The 14,968-nt window shown below is 54.2% G+C and overlaps 1 protein-coding gene across 1 annotated transcript in view; it reads right to left on the bottom strand.

Annotated features, from left to right (window-relative positions):
- Positions 1-14,968, bottom strand: part of NOVA2 (NOVA alternative splicing regulator 2) — a 50,141-nt gene that overhangs the window by 14,619 nt on the left and 20,554 nt on the right. Inside the window, exon 2 of the mRNA XM_034792731.1 lies at positions 5,227-5,370. Within this exon, the coding sequence (XP_034648622.1) occupies positions 5,227-5,370 (144 nt within the window). The remainder of the gene's footprint in view (positions 1-5,226; positions 5,371-14,968) is intronic.

The following is a 14,968-nucleotide window of genomic DNA, read 5'->3' as shown; positions in this document are numbered from 1 at the left end:
AGGGGGTCCCAGGACAGAGCCGGGGGGGCAGGGACAGGGGGTCCCAGGACAGTGCCGGGGGGCAGGGACAGGGGGTTCCAGGACAGAATTGGGGGGCAAGGATAGTGGGTTCCAGGACAGAGCTGGGGGGCAGGGACAGGGGGTCCCTGGACAGAGCCACGGGAGGGGCAAGGGGTCCCTGGACAGAGCCAGGGGAGGGGAACGGGGTCCCAGGACAGAGCCGGGGGAGGGGCAGGGGGTCCCCGGACAGACCCAGGCCGGGGGAGGGACCAGCCCGCACAGCTCTGGCCTGACTTATCAAGGGGAGCATTTCCTGCCATTGAAGCCGTTTCCCTCCCAGCCTGGCCCAGCCCTGCCCAGTTTCCTGCTTCCTCCCCTCGCACGGCAGCTGGGGAGGCACCCAGGGCCCTGCTGCTTGCAGAGAGCCGCTGTGGTGTCCATGTGGCTCCCTCCTCCATCTCCAGGCCCCTGGGATCAGCCACACCAGCCCCTGCCCGCAGGTTAGGGGATCTCTCCCTCCCCTCCCTGGGAGCAGCCGGGGGGACCCTGCCATCCCTCTCCATGAACCTTCCTGTGGCCTGGAACTGCCCCCTCCTCCCAGCCCCCGCAGGTATCCTGGGCAGGCCCGGCTGGGCGTTCAGCCAACAACTGAAGAAACGGGCACGGATAAGCAGCACTGCTAACCCCAACGGCACCAGTCAGACCCCGAAAATCGCCAGACTGGCTTACAAATCAGGAGATCCTTCCAAAAGATTTGCTTTTCCCCCTGCCTCCGCCCAGTGCGTGCGGGACTAGCCCAGGGTTGCCTCCTCTTGCATCTATACGGGAAGGAAGAGGAGCTGGGGTCCTGCGGCAGGAGCTCTCCCAATCCTGCAAAGAGCCTCTCCGGAGCAGGGCCCGCGGGTACTTGCCCGCCCACGCCACGGGGCAGTCACTTGTTCTCATGCAGGACACTTTGCACCAGCGTGAAAGAGTCACTCGTCTCCCCTAAATGGTCCCCTGCCCCTGTTTGGAGGGGAGGGGGAACAACCGCATGGACCGTTAAAGACTTGCTCACTGATGAGGAACATTACGCATGGAGCTGCACAAAATCAATGAATGCCCCCAACCTTTTGTGGCCCTACTATTGCCTCCCATCCTGCTGCGCTCCTGCCGGAAGCCCTCTCTCATGACGGGGGGGATGCAGAGGAAGATTTTGGGACCCGCAAGGGGTTAAACCTCACTCATGTCAATTCGTGAGAGCTGGAATGTCTAGAGGTGACTCCCGTGAAGCCATTGCTAACTGGGGGAGAATAGACCCAGCCCCCCTGCCCTAACCACTAGACTACTTCTCCCCTCCCAGAGCCAGGGATAGAACCCAGGAGTCCTGGCACCCACTCAGGGTTGTCGCCCATCCAGCTTTTCCCAGGCTCATCGCTTTGTTGAGCTAGCTGTCCTGGGAAATCTGTCAGGGTCCTCAGTGCATATGGACAGCTGTCCTGGCTCAGGACCATCCTACATGTACCTGAGATGTGGCAACCCTACTCCCAGTCCCTGCTGCATTAACTGCTAGACCCCACTCCCCTCTCAGAGTTGGGGATAGAACCCAGGAGTCCTGGCTTCCAACCCCCCTGCTCTAACCACTAGACCACACTCCCCTCCCTGAGCTGGGGAGAGAACCCAGGAGTCCTGGCTCCCACCCCACCCCGTTCTAACCACTAGACCTTACTCCCCTCCCAGAGCCAGGGATAGAACCCAGGAGTCCTGGCTTCCAACCCCCCTGCTCTAACCACTAGACCACACTCCCCTCCCAGAGCTGGGGATAGAACCCAGGAGTCCTGACTCCCAGCCCCCCTGCTCTAACCACTAGGCTGCCTTCTCACAGTCCCAGGACCCCCAGCCTCCTATACACAGTCCTGATCAAACCCTTCATACCCTCAGGGTTAGGAACCTCCCCAGGACCAGACCCCAGACTTCCCCTCCCTGTGCATCATGGTGGTGGGGGATGGTGCCTCCCCCTTTCCCGAGGGATTGGAACAACCCCTTTTCTCCTGGGGCAATTACCAAGTGAAAAGCTGCCCCCTTCCCTCTCCAGCCCCTTGGCAACATCTCCCCATCCCTGGAGATTTGCTGCCCAATAATCCCCCAATCGAGAGCAGGAGATGCAGAGAAAATCAGCTTAGCTGGGATGGCCCGGCTTTGTGTGCCCTGCAATCAGGGCACAGATTATGGCTGGGCCGGGGCTGCCGGCTTCCTCCCCACCACCCAGCACCACCTGCTAATCTTCCATGTTTGACCTGAAAATGAAACCTAGCGGGACTGGCACAGTGCATTTCCCGGGGGCCGTGGCTAAGTGCTGCAGAACAGAACCCAGGAGTCCTGGCTCCTAGACCCCCTGCAGAAATCGGTACACTCCACCTGTCTCCCAGAGCCAGAAACAGAACCCAGGAGTCCTGACTTCCCACACTGCTGCTGAAACTACTACACTCCATAAGAACGGCCATACTGGGTCAGACCAAAGGTTCATCTAGCCCAGTGTCCTGTCTTACGACAGTGGCCAATGCCAGATGCCCCAGCGGGAATGAACAGAACAGGTGATCATCAACTGATCCATCCTCTGTCGCCCATTCCCAACTTCTGGCAAACAGAAGCTAGGGACACCATCCCTGCCCATCCTGGCTAATAGCCATTGATGGACCTATCCTTCAGGAACTTATCTAGTTCTTTTTTGAACCTTGTTATAGTCTTGGCCTTCACAACATCCTCTGGCAAAGAGTTCCACAGATTGACTGTGCACTGTGTGAAGAAATACTTCCTTTTGTTTGTTTTAAACCTGTTTTTTTGTTTGTTTGGATTTTGTCATTTTTTAAAATCTCAGTCTGCTTTGGACTTAACTATCTTGAGTAGTTTTGTATCGTCCGCAAATTTTGCCACCTCACTGTTCATCCCTTTTTCCAGATCATTTATGAATATGTTGAATAGGACTGGTCCAAGTACAGACTCCTGAGGGACACCACTATTTACCTCTCTCCGTTTTGAAAACTGACCATTTATTCCTACCCTTTGTTTTCTGTCTTTTAACCAGTTACTGATCTATGAGAGCACCTTCCCTCTTATCCCATGACAGCTTACTTTGCTTAAGAGCCTTTGGTGAGGGACCTTGTGTGTGGGCATGATCTGTAAGTCCGTTACATCTTGTCAAAGGCTTTCTGAAAATCTAAGTACACTATATCCACTGGATCCCCCTTGTTGACCCCCTCAAAGAATTCTAATAGACTGGTGAGGCATGATTTCCCTTTACAAAAACCATGGTGACTCTTCCCCAACAAAGTGTGTTAATCTACCCGACTCCCAACCCAGAGCTGGGACCAGAACCCAGGAGTCTACCCACTCTAACCACTACACACCACTCCCCTCACAGATTCATAGATTCCAAGACCAGAAGGAACCGCTGTGATCATCTAGTCTGACGTCTTGGATAACACAGGCCAGAACCCTGCCCAGAAACAACACCTGTTTGAACTAGAGCCGATCTTTACCGCAGATCCAATCCTGCTTTAAACATTTCCAGGGATGGAGAAGCCACCAGGACCCTCGGTAAATTGTTCCAAGGGTTAATCGCACTCCCTACGCCTTATTTCCGGCCTAAATTTGTCCAGCTTCAACTCCCAGCCATTGGCTCGTGCTCAACCTTCGCGAGATTGAAGAGCCATTATTAGATCCTTGTTCCCCATGTCGGCACTGATAGACGGGGACCAAGTCCCCCCTGACCCTTCTCTGTCAAGCTAAAAACACTGAGTTCCTGGAATCTCTCGCTCTAAGGCAGGTTTTCTAACCCTTCAGTTGTTCTCGGGGCTCTTCTCGGCAACTTATCAACATCCTTCTGGACCAGGATTCCAGCCACGGTCGCACCTGGGTCAAATCCAGAGGCAAAATCACCTCCCTGCTCCTCCCCAGATTCCCCTGTTCCTGCAGCCCAGGACGGTGTTAGCCCTTTTGCCCACAACTAGAGACCACTCCCCTCCCAAGCCAGGAGTCCTAGTTCTGGAGGACTTTGCCTGCCCCAGCTCAGTTATGGGGGATGTGGCCTAGTACCCCCAAGGGGGTTGACCCGAATATGGCCTGGCTGTGGGGCTGTGGTCCTGCGCTGGCCTGGGGGGATGGGAGGTCCAGTTCACTCCCGTCCCTTTGTCCGACAGCCTCCGTGTACCTCACGGCAGGGGTGAGGCAGGGCTAACCTCCCCGCCCCCACCGGTGGGTCTCAGTCCTGCCATGGAGGAAAGAGGGGGTGGAGCCACTCCCCACAGTAACTATCCTGGGGGGTCGGAGACGGAGGCAGTTTTCACAGGGATCTGGGTCGAAGGGGCATCTCCCTTCAGCCTTGTGAGTGGGCGGGGCCTGGGTTCCCACCTGCTGCAGTACTCTCCACCCTCCACTTCTGAGGCCCCCTCCCCATAGTATGGGAGGGCCCTACACACACACACACACACACACACACACAGGGATCCCACATGCCCTGCCACACGCAAGCCAGGATCCCACTGCCCAGAGCATGAGGGAGCTCGGCTCGTGGCAATGGGATGCACTGGGGAAGGCCAGGCAGGGGGGCCCTTTCCCCCGGGGCAGCGACGCCGGCCTGGCTGCCAGCCCGGTGCTGAATGGTCAGAGAGTCGGAGATGGTAAGGCCAGAAGGGACCAATCCTGCCACCTGCATCGCGCAGGCCGGAGAATCCCCCCGGTCGTTCCCACATCCAGCCCAGATCTGACGGTCGAGCTAGAGCGGAGCCGTCCAATCTCAGTGTAAAGACTTCAAGTGATGGAAAATCCACTCCCATCTCTGGATCAGTCATTCCAATGGCTACTTTCCCTTCCCCCCGCTCAGTAACCGGCCTCCGCAGGGCCAGCGCCCTGCTCCCCTTCGCCATCCCCTGCTCACATACCCAATGGCCACACTGTCTGAGAGGGTGAAGCCGCCCCAGTGCAGTTGACACAGTGACACCGCCTGAGTCTGCAGAGAGCCTGAACTGATTGCTCCAAGAGGGCTGAATTCCCCCATTCTCCTGAGGGAGCCGTTATCTCTGGAGCCTGGTGACTGCCATTTCTGTTCTCATACTCAGCACCTTCTCGTCATGACCCCTGAGCCCTTTCCAGGGCTGCTGCTTGCCCAGGACCCAGTCCCGGCAGCCTTGCCTCCGAACTGTACGACCTGCATTAGGCTGTTACGTGCAAGCCCCTGGCCCTCCTCACCTGGGTAGAAGTCCTTCGACTTGGAGAGCTTGATGGTGGCGCCCGTCTCTTTCTGCAGCTGGACAATGGTCTGTCCTCCTTTCCCGATGATGGAGCCGGCCGCATAGCTGGGGATCAGGACCTTTAGGAAATATTCGCCCTCTTCTGGAGGAGAGAGAGGAGAGAAGAGACCCATTAGCAATGCCGTGCCAGGATGGGGCGGCGGGGGGAGGGGGGGAGAGATCAGCCCCCAACCAGAGCTCTGTGGGGATAGACACCTCCTCTGGAGGCCCCCCACTTTTCCAAACCTGCCCACGGACTATTCCCTGGAAGGGTACTGCAGCATCTGACCTCAACCTGTAGCGTATCAGGCCATTACTGGGGAGTGCTGGATCAATAACGCCAGCAGTGCTTAGCTCTTAACCAGGCTTTTCATCTGTCAGTTTCAAAATACTCTCCAGTTCCATTGCCCCCATTTCACAGCAGTGGAAACTGAGGCCCAGGAAGGGACTGGCCATAAGCTATTGCAGTTGCGGTACCTGGCCACTAGTGGGAGACAAGCCCACCCATGCACTTAACCAGCATGTTGCATGTGGGCCCAGTGCTGTACAAACACATCACAAAGAGAGATGCTGCTGTCGACTCATTGGGAAGGTGGGGCGGGGGCATGCTCCCAGCTATAGACTAATGATAACTGGCTCTTTCTTCAGTAGAGCTCAAAACGCTTTACAAAGGAGGGCAGCATCATTGTCCCCATAGTACAGATGGGGAAACTGAGGCATGGGGGAGGGAAGTGACTTCCCTAAGGTCTCCCAGCAGGGAGGAGAAGCCAGGTTTCTTGCATACCAGTCCTGTGCTCTACCCACTAGCTCACACTGCCTCAACAAGCGCTATGCACCCATGCTGATATTGTCTTCTCTGGGATGGGGGAAAACAGCGAGGTCCGCTGACGCCACACAGGATAGTTACTTTGGGGGCAGGGCATGAGCCGTGATGCCCCACTCAAGCACGAGGTCAGGGTCTGTATTGCTACCCGCATCCCGGAAACCTTAGCGGCAACTCAGTTCGTTCCTTTATGCCCATCACCCCAGCCTCTGGGCACACGCCAGCCCAGCCTCCCCACCAGCAACACGGCTCATTAACAAAGGATGCAGAGTGAAAAATTCTCGCCTGATGTGGGGGGCTGGGCGTGGGGGAATCAAATAAAGTCAGCATCTAGTAAAAAGATAAACTACCTCGGAACTTAGGACACAGGACTGGATGAGCCGCTCCCACTCCAATATGTTTCTAGAGCAGGGGTAGGCAACCTATGGGTGCCGAAGACGGCACGCGAGCTGATTTTCAGTGGCACTCACACTGCCCGGGTCCTGGCCATCGGTCCGGGGGGCTCTGCATTTTAATTTAATTTTAAATGAAGCTTCTTACACATTTTAAAAACCTTATTTACTTTACACACAACAATAGTTTAGTTCTATATTATAGACTTATAGAAAGAAACCTTCTAAAAACTTTAAAATGTATTACTGGCACGCGAAACCTTAAATTAAAGTGAATAAATGAAGACTCGGCACACCACTTCTGAAAGTTGCCGACCCCTGTTCTAGAGAGCAATCGGCAGGGCCAGCTCCAGGGTTTTGGCCGCCCCAAGCAGCCAAACAAACAAAAAAGCCGCGATCGCGATCTGCGGTGGCAATTCGGCGGGAGGTCCTTCGCTTGGAGCAGGAGTGAGGGATCGACCACTGAATTGCCGCCGAACAGCTGGACGTGCCGCCCCTCTCCGAAGTGGCCACCCCAAGCACCTGCTTGGTACGCTGGTTCCTGGAGCCGGCCCTGGCAATCGGATCCCCTCTTAGCCTGCGTTGTAGGCTAAACAAGCCCAGCTCTTTCAGTCTTCTCTCGCGAGATCAGCTCGCCAGTCCCCTGATCGGCCTAGTAGCCCTGCTCTGCACCTGCTCCAGTGGGAACTCCTCTGTCTCGAACAGTGCTGGACACAGTCCCTGCCTCTCCATTGTGCTCGTGAACATTTCAGCTGGAGCGGCTCCATGGTGGCTTTTCTCCCCCACCCAGAATGTTGCTCTCTGAAATAGCTGCAGATTTGAGGCAGCTGGTGCTGGGGCGAACGATCGAGGGGCCACGTGCAAATGACTCTCTGCTTTGCACCACCCTCTGGTAGGTTGCGTGTGCAACGCACGTGCGCGTGACGAGATGTGTAATACTCACGCAGATGTACTCTCACCACAGCAGCAAGTGGGTATAAATGACGCACATGGATATTGGGGGTGTCATTATAGGTTCGGAGGCCAGAAGGGACTATTCGATCAGTGGCTCTCAGCCTTTCCAGACTACTGTACCCCTCTCAGGAGTCGGATTTGTCTGGTGTGCCCCCGAGTTACTTAAAAACAACTTGCTTACAAAATCAGAACATAAAAATCCCAAAGTGTCACAGCCACACTAGAATTGACCAATTGCTTCCTTTCTCATTTTCCCCATCTAATTATAAAATAAATGGATTGGAATAGAAATATTGTCCTTACATTTCAGTGTACAGTACATACAGCGGTATAAACCAGCCATTGTCTGTCTGACATTTTAGTTGGTACTGACTTCGCTCGTGCTTTTTATGTAGCCTGTTGTAAAACGAGGCAAATATCTCCATGAGTTGATGTACCCCCTGGAAGACCTCTGCGTACCCCCAGGGGGACGTGTACCCCTGGTTGAGAACCACTAATTTGGATAATCTCATCCGATCTCTTGCATTATGCAGGCCATAGAATCCACCCAGTGATTCCTACACTGAGCCCAGATCTGGTGGTCGAGCTAGAGTAGAGATTTTAGAAAGAGACTCCCGGCCTCCAAGCGACGGAGAAATCCCCTTGTCCCTGGGTCTGCAGTTACACAAGTGAATTCCCCTGCCTGGATAAAGTGTGCCCCGTATTTCCGGTGTGAACTTCCCTCACGTCTGCTACAGCCATTAGCTCCCGTTCTGCCTCTGTCACTGATAACACAGAGTGCAATCCAGCCACCTGCAGGGGGCCACAGGCATCATGGCAGCCAGCGATCAAGGCCTGCAAAGCCGCTTAGGGATTTGAGTTTTCGATTCCTGCTCGCTGTCGTGAGGTTACTCTCCTCGCTCAAGGTTAACGGTGCCAAGAACTGGCCACTGAAATCCCATAGGGAAATTACAGCCCGTGTGGATACTGTATGTGTGTCTTCAGTGCATGGGTGCGCATATGTATTGAGTGTGTGTTGAGTGTGCATGTGTGTGTATTGAGCGTGTCTGTATGTATTGCATGTGATCGTATATGTGTGGATTGAATGTGTGCGTATTGTGTGTGTATTGCGAGTATATTGCATGTGATTGTATTGTGTATTGAGTGGTTGCATGCAATTATACTTGTGTAGTGAATGTATATTGCATGTGGTTGTATACGTGTGTATTGCATGTGTGTATGTGTATTGAGTATACATTGCGTGAGAGTATTGTGTGTATTGAGTGTGCATTGCATGGGAGTGGATATGTGTGTATTGTGCATATTGTATGTATGTGTATTGAGTGTGTGTGTGTATTGAGTGTGCATTGCATGTGACAGCATACATGTGTGTTGAGTGCATGTGTGTTGAGTGTGATATATTGTGCATCCATTGTATGCGTGTCTTTTTATAGGAGACATCTGATGAGCCAATCAGGATGCAGAGAGCTGTATATTTGGCTACTCGACTTCACTTAACTCTAGTATTGGCTGCTGGGGACCCAATCAGGACGCAGCCTCTGGCCGCGCAAGCCAATTGGCTAGCACTGTCCAGGGCTTGGCCCTGCTGAGCTTTGAGTCCTTGGACAAGAGGAAGTCCCAGAGTGGCTGGCCTGGTGCTCTCCTCGTTAACGAGGCCCGTCAGTCCCACAGCACAGCTAAAGCCATCGTCCCCCAATCTGCCTGGGGCCTCCTCCCCTCTAGCCTGGACCAGCAGCTCACAGATCTGATGGTCCATGCAGAATGGGCTGCTCCCATGGTGCCAACTAAGCACCCATCATCCCAGCTACTCATTAAACAATTTCCTTATTACTATTCCAGGTTAGCATAATGACCCCCTTTCCCCCTCCGAGTCATCAGCAGGCTTCGGATTCGGGGACCACAACACGGCCCTCTGCCACTTCGGCTAAGGGAGTCGCTCCACAACTGGCAGCAGTAGCAGGTTGTTATATAGATCGTCCAGTAGAAGAGCGGGGCGTGGCACATGCCTGGTCGCTGGGTTACAACAGCCACTGCTATGGCTGACTCTGGGGTGTGAAGTGGATTATCAATCGGAGGGAAGGCTTGCCATGAGGCCACCAATGGGAGGGGAGGCGTGGCCATGAGGCCACCAATGGGAAGGGAGGAGCAGCACAGCCCACCAAGACATCTCTTTGGAGCTGAGGTCCACACTGGGGATCGGCCATGCCAGTGCAGCCACTGAAACCTGCAATGGACTGGCAGGGAGCACAGGAATTAATGTCCCACCACAGGCCCATCTAGCTTGGCATCCCATCTCCCACAGTGGCCACCACCTGCAGCTGAGGGAGAAACCCCCTGGCAGGTAATTGTGAGATAACCTGAACCCAGGGCTCATGGCCCGGGAAGAGGGAGGGGCTGCTCCCATTATCCAGGCCAGTGTCTGGAATCCTGCTGCCCTCCTAGCCCCAACTGCATCCAGTGGCAGGGAGTTCCACAGACAGAGGGAGGGAAGGACTGGTGGACACAGAGATGGACAGAAACACGTGCTACAAGCCGGCAGGTCAAAGCTCCGTTGTTCTGTTACCTCCCTGAGCCTCCAGTTAGAACATAAGAACCGCCATACAGGGCCAGACCAATGGTCCATCTGTCTCTGACAGTGACCAGTGCCAGGTGCTGCAGAGGGAATGAACAGAACATGGCAATTACTGAGTGATCCATCCCCTGATGCCCATTCCCAGCTTCTGTCAGTCAGAGGCTTAGGGACACCCAGAGCATGGGGTTGCGTCCTGTGACCATCTTGGCTAATAGCCATTGATGGACCCATCCTCTATGAACTTATCTCATTCCTTTCTGAACCCTGTTATAGTTTTGCCTGTCACAACGTCCCCTGGCAAGGAGTTCCACAGGTTGACTCTGCGTTGTGTGAAGAAATACTTCCTTTTGTTTGTTTTAAACCTGCTGTCTATTAATATCATTGGGTGACCCCTGGTTCTTGTGTTATGAGAAGGAGTAAATAACCCTTCCCTAGTCACTTCCTCCACACCAGTCATGATTTCATAGACTTCCTTAGTCGTTTCTCTTCCGAGCTGAACAGTCCCCGTCTTTCTAATCTCTCCTCATATGGAATTGGTTCCATCCCCTAATCACTTCTGTTGCCCTTCTCTGAACCTTTCCAATTCGAATATATCCTTTTTGAGATGGGGCAACCAGAAGTGCCCGCAGGATTCAAGATGTGGGCGTACCATGGATTTACATAGTGGCGTTATGATACTTTCTCTCTTGTTATCTACCCCTTTCCAAATGGTTCCCAATATTCTGTTCACTTTTTTGACTGCCCCTGCACACTGAGTGGATGTTTTCGGAGAACTACCCACGATGACGCCAAGATCTCTTTCTCGAGTGGTAACAGCTAATTTAGACCCCAACATTTTGTATGTATAGTTGGGATTAAGTTTTCCCATGTGCATCACTTTGCATTTATCGACACTGAATTTTATCTGCCATTGAGTTGCCCGCTCGCCCAGAGAGTTCTCCTGGCCCTGCCTCTCCTCTGGACTCTCCCCAGTTTATCCACATTTTCCCTGAAGTGCGGCATCCAGAATTGGACACGGGACTCCAGCTCAGGCCTCCCCAGTGCCGAGCAGAGCGGGACACTCCTGTTAATGCCCCCAGAATGATATTAGCCCTTTCCGCAGCTGTGTCACTTCATTGGCTCAGATTCAATTTGTGATCCGCCATCACCCCAGCTCCTTTCCAGCAGCGCTTTTGCCTAGCCAGTTAGTCCCGCTTTGTATCTGGGCATTCGATTTTTCCTTCCCCACTGGAGTACTTTGCACTTGTCTGGATTGAATTTCATCTTGTTCATTTCAGACCAATTCTCCTATTTGTCAAGGTCGTTTTGAATTCTAATCCTGTCCCCTCCCCTTCCCCCCGCCCCGAAGTGCTTGCAAACCCCCTCCCCCACAGCTTGGTGTCATAGGCAAACTTTATAAGCATCCTCTCCACTTCATTATCCAAGTCAGTCATGAAAATATTGACTCGTACCAGACTGGACCGAGGACCGACCCCCCCTAGATGCCTTCCCAGTTTGACAGCGAATCATTGATAGCTGCTTTTTGAGTACGATCCTTCAACCAGCTGTGCACCCACCTCACAGTCATTTCATCTAGAGCCACCTTTCCCTACTTTGCTAAAGAGAATGCCGTGAAGGGAGTGTGTCAAAACCCATCCTAAAACCAAGATATATCCAGTGGTAGATTAGCCACTGGACTGACAGGGCCCGTGCCCAGGGGCCCTGGCCAATTCGGGGGCCCTGGAAAAAAATCCACTCCTGGCCAGTGGAAGCCCGGAGCCCCAGAAGAAGCAACAGGCAGATGGGGGAAGCCCCTTGCCCTGACCCCTCTCCTACTGGCAGAAGTGCTGGGTGGATGAGCCGGGGCAGGGGAAGCCACAACCCTGGTAGCAGTGCCAGGCGGGCAGGGAGGGGCAGGGGAAGTCCCTGCACCCTGCCCCCACTCCTCAGCAAAAGGGCAGGGTGGGGGAGGCCCCCACACCTCGACCCTGCTCCCCAGTAGAAGTGCCGGGCGGTTGGGGCAGGGGAAGCCCCAGCACCTTGACCCCGCTCCCTGGCAGAAGCACCGGGCAAAGCCCCAGCAGTCGGATCCAGCGGCACCCCTGGGACTGAAGGAGCTCTCGCTCCCTGCTGCGGCCAGGGGCCATGGCGGCGGGGACAGAGCTTCTCCGGTCTTGGGGGGGCAAAAAGGAGCAAACGGGTGTGTGGTGGGGGGGCGGAATGGGGCAGGATCATGCATGGAATAGGGGTGGGACCGTGGGGGGAAGGGGCAGAATGGGGTGGGGCCATGGGCGGGGCTGCAGGCAGAAGGGGCAGGATCATAGGCAGAAGGAGAGGGGAGGGCCTCCCGCACTTGCTCTGACCCAGGGTCCCGCTGCTTCCCCCATCCACTAGGCCCGTAACTCCGTCAAAGAAGGGAATTATGTTTGTTTGGCATGATTAGTTCATAGTGGCTATTCCTTCTAACCCTATTGTCCTCCAGGTGTGAACAAATGGATTGTTTAATCCTTGGTTCCAGTAACTTTCCCAGTTTCAAAGCTAGTCTGGTCTATAATTCCCCGGGTCCCCTTTGTTCCCCCTTTTAAAGCTAGGTTCTATGTTCGCTATTCTCCAGCCCTTTGGGACTTCACCCACGCTCCGTGAGTTCTCCAAGATAATTGCTAACGGTTCTGAGATTCAGCTTCAGCTTTGAAGTGCCCTCGGGTGAATGTCATCAGACCCTGACAGCTTGAATTCATCTACCTTATTTCAATATTCGTAACCTGTTCTTTCCCTGTTGTGGCTGGAATTCCTTCCCCCTGCTTGTGACTATGAATTGTGCTGAGTATCGGGTGGTCGCCGTTAACCTTTTTAGTGAAGATGGAAGCAAAATAGGCATTAAACACCTCTCCCTTCTTGATGTCGTCCATTATTAGCTCTCCTTCCTCTCTAAGCAGAGGATTTGCACTTTCCTACGGCTCTCTCTTGCCCCTAATGCATTTAAAGAACCTCTTCTTATTGCCTCTGATGTCCCTTGCTAGGAGATACCCATTTTGTCCCTTAGCCTTCCTGATTTTGTCCCTGCGTGATTGTGCTTTCTTTTGTACTCCTCCTTAGCAATCTATCCATGTTTCCACTTCTTGGCGGATTCCTTTTTGATTTCCAGGGCATTAAAGTGCTCCTGATGGAGCCCTATTGGCCTTCCTCGCTTTCCTTTGCAGTGGCACAGTTGGCAGTTGTGCGTTTAATATTGTCTCATTGAGCAGGCACCAGCTCTCTTGACCTCTTTTACCCCTTAGTTTTCCTTCCCAAGAGACCTCACCGACCAGCTCTCTGAGGTTGTTAAGAAATGTTGTTTGGAAGTCTACCATCCTTATTCTCACTCACTCCTTGCCTTCTTTGGAATCATTCAATCTATCATTTCATGGACACTTTCACCCAAGTTGTCCTCCACCTTCAGATTTGCTACCAGTTCCTCCAAGAGCTGCCCTCCAGTTACGTCCTCCACTCTCTGAAACAAGTCGCTGTCCCCGGTGCAGTCGAGGACTTATTGGAGAGTTTGCCGTGTGACTTTCCCAGCAGCGGTCTGGGTAGTTAAAGTCCCCCGTTACTACCAGGTCTTGTGTTTTGGATACTCCACCATCCACCTCTATAGTAGATCTCGACCGTGACGTCACCCCAATTTTTTCCTCTTATAAGCTAGAATCCTCCTAGTTCTGCTACTTGGAAGTAGCTGGAGAATGCCCTGGTCCTTCCACCCAGACCCAGATACCTGCAGGGCTGTGATCACCTGTCTCCCAGCCACCAGCAGGGCCCATGCCAGCCCCTGTCCAGAACACCACTCAGAGCTGGGACTCTGGGGCCCATACGGGGGGTGCAGATGCAAGACCCCATGTCGCCCATCCCCCAGCAGGTGTCTGCCCCGCTCTGAGATGCTGGCACATCTCCAGCTCAAGCCTCCCTGAGCTGCCACAGAGCCGGCTTGACGGGGCGGCTTCTCAGCCCAAATCCACTTAAAGAGGCACCTCTGGGGTAGATTAAGCCAGTTAAGTCGTTACAGGAGGCAATGGATTCCAAGCCGATCCTCACAGAGCATCTGCCTGCACCAGAGCCCTGGCCACGGACCGGGACCCCCCGCTCTGCGTCAAGGGGAACCCTGATCCTTGGGAGATTTGAACCTGAATCCGCCCCTCCCCCAGGATTTAGGGGCCTCCTGATTGGGGTTCTGCCATGTCAGGTCAAGGATCCTAGGTCAATATCGTTGGGCGCCAGCCCTGGCCTGTGGAGAGCACTGACACCAGCCCAGTTGGAGGGAGCGGGCCTCAGAACCACCACTCAGCACAGAAGCTTTAAGAAACCCAACGCTTAGCCCCAGAGGCAGGATGGAGGCAGGGGAGACAGATGAGGGCCACTGTCCCTTTAAGGCTTGGGCCCGCACCCCTCTGGGTGTGCAAGGTACATCCCAAGAAGGAACTTTCAGGTCAGGATTCCTGGGCCCTACTCCCAGCTCTGAGAGGGGAGTCGAGGCCAGTGGTTAGAGCCAGGGGGACTGGGAGTGAGGACTCCTGGGTCCTAGTCCCTGCCACTGTGCAGGTGGTCAGGCACCCCTGATATTTTTCAGCCCCCCTCAATTTGTTTTAAGCAAAGGCACCATATTCCGATTACACGGGGGGAAGTGCAGGCGTGTGTGGGGAGGCGGGTTGGGGTTTCTGCTCATCATTAATAGGGCTATTACGGGAGCTCCTAGAGTTCAAGGCCCCCTAGTGTCAGGCACTGCCCAGACACACAGTAACCCACAGGAGCTGGAACTGGGGTGCTGGGGGTGCCGAGGCTTGAAGTGCTTTCCATTATATACAGGGTTTACAGTTTGGTTCAATGGCTCTCAGCATCCCTACTATACAAATTGTTCCAGCGTCCCTGCAGGAACCGAGATCAGGGCCCCGTTGGGCCAGGTGCTGCCCAGACACACAGCGACCGAGATCGGGGTCCCGTCGCGCCAGGT

The sequence above is a fragment of the Trachemys scripta genome, chromosome 16, assembly GCF_013100865.1.
Source record: "Trachemys scripta elegans isolate TJP31775 chromosome 16, CAS_Tse_1.0, whole genome shotgun sequence".
Lineage (NCBI taxonomy): Eukaryota > Metazoa > Chordata > Testudines > Emydidae > Trachemys > Trachemys scripta.
Note: the sequence above shows the minus strand (reverse complement) of the source record. Positions and strands in the feature narration are given on the sequence as shown.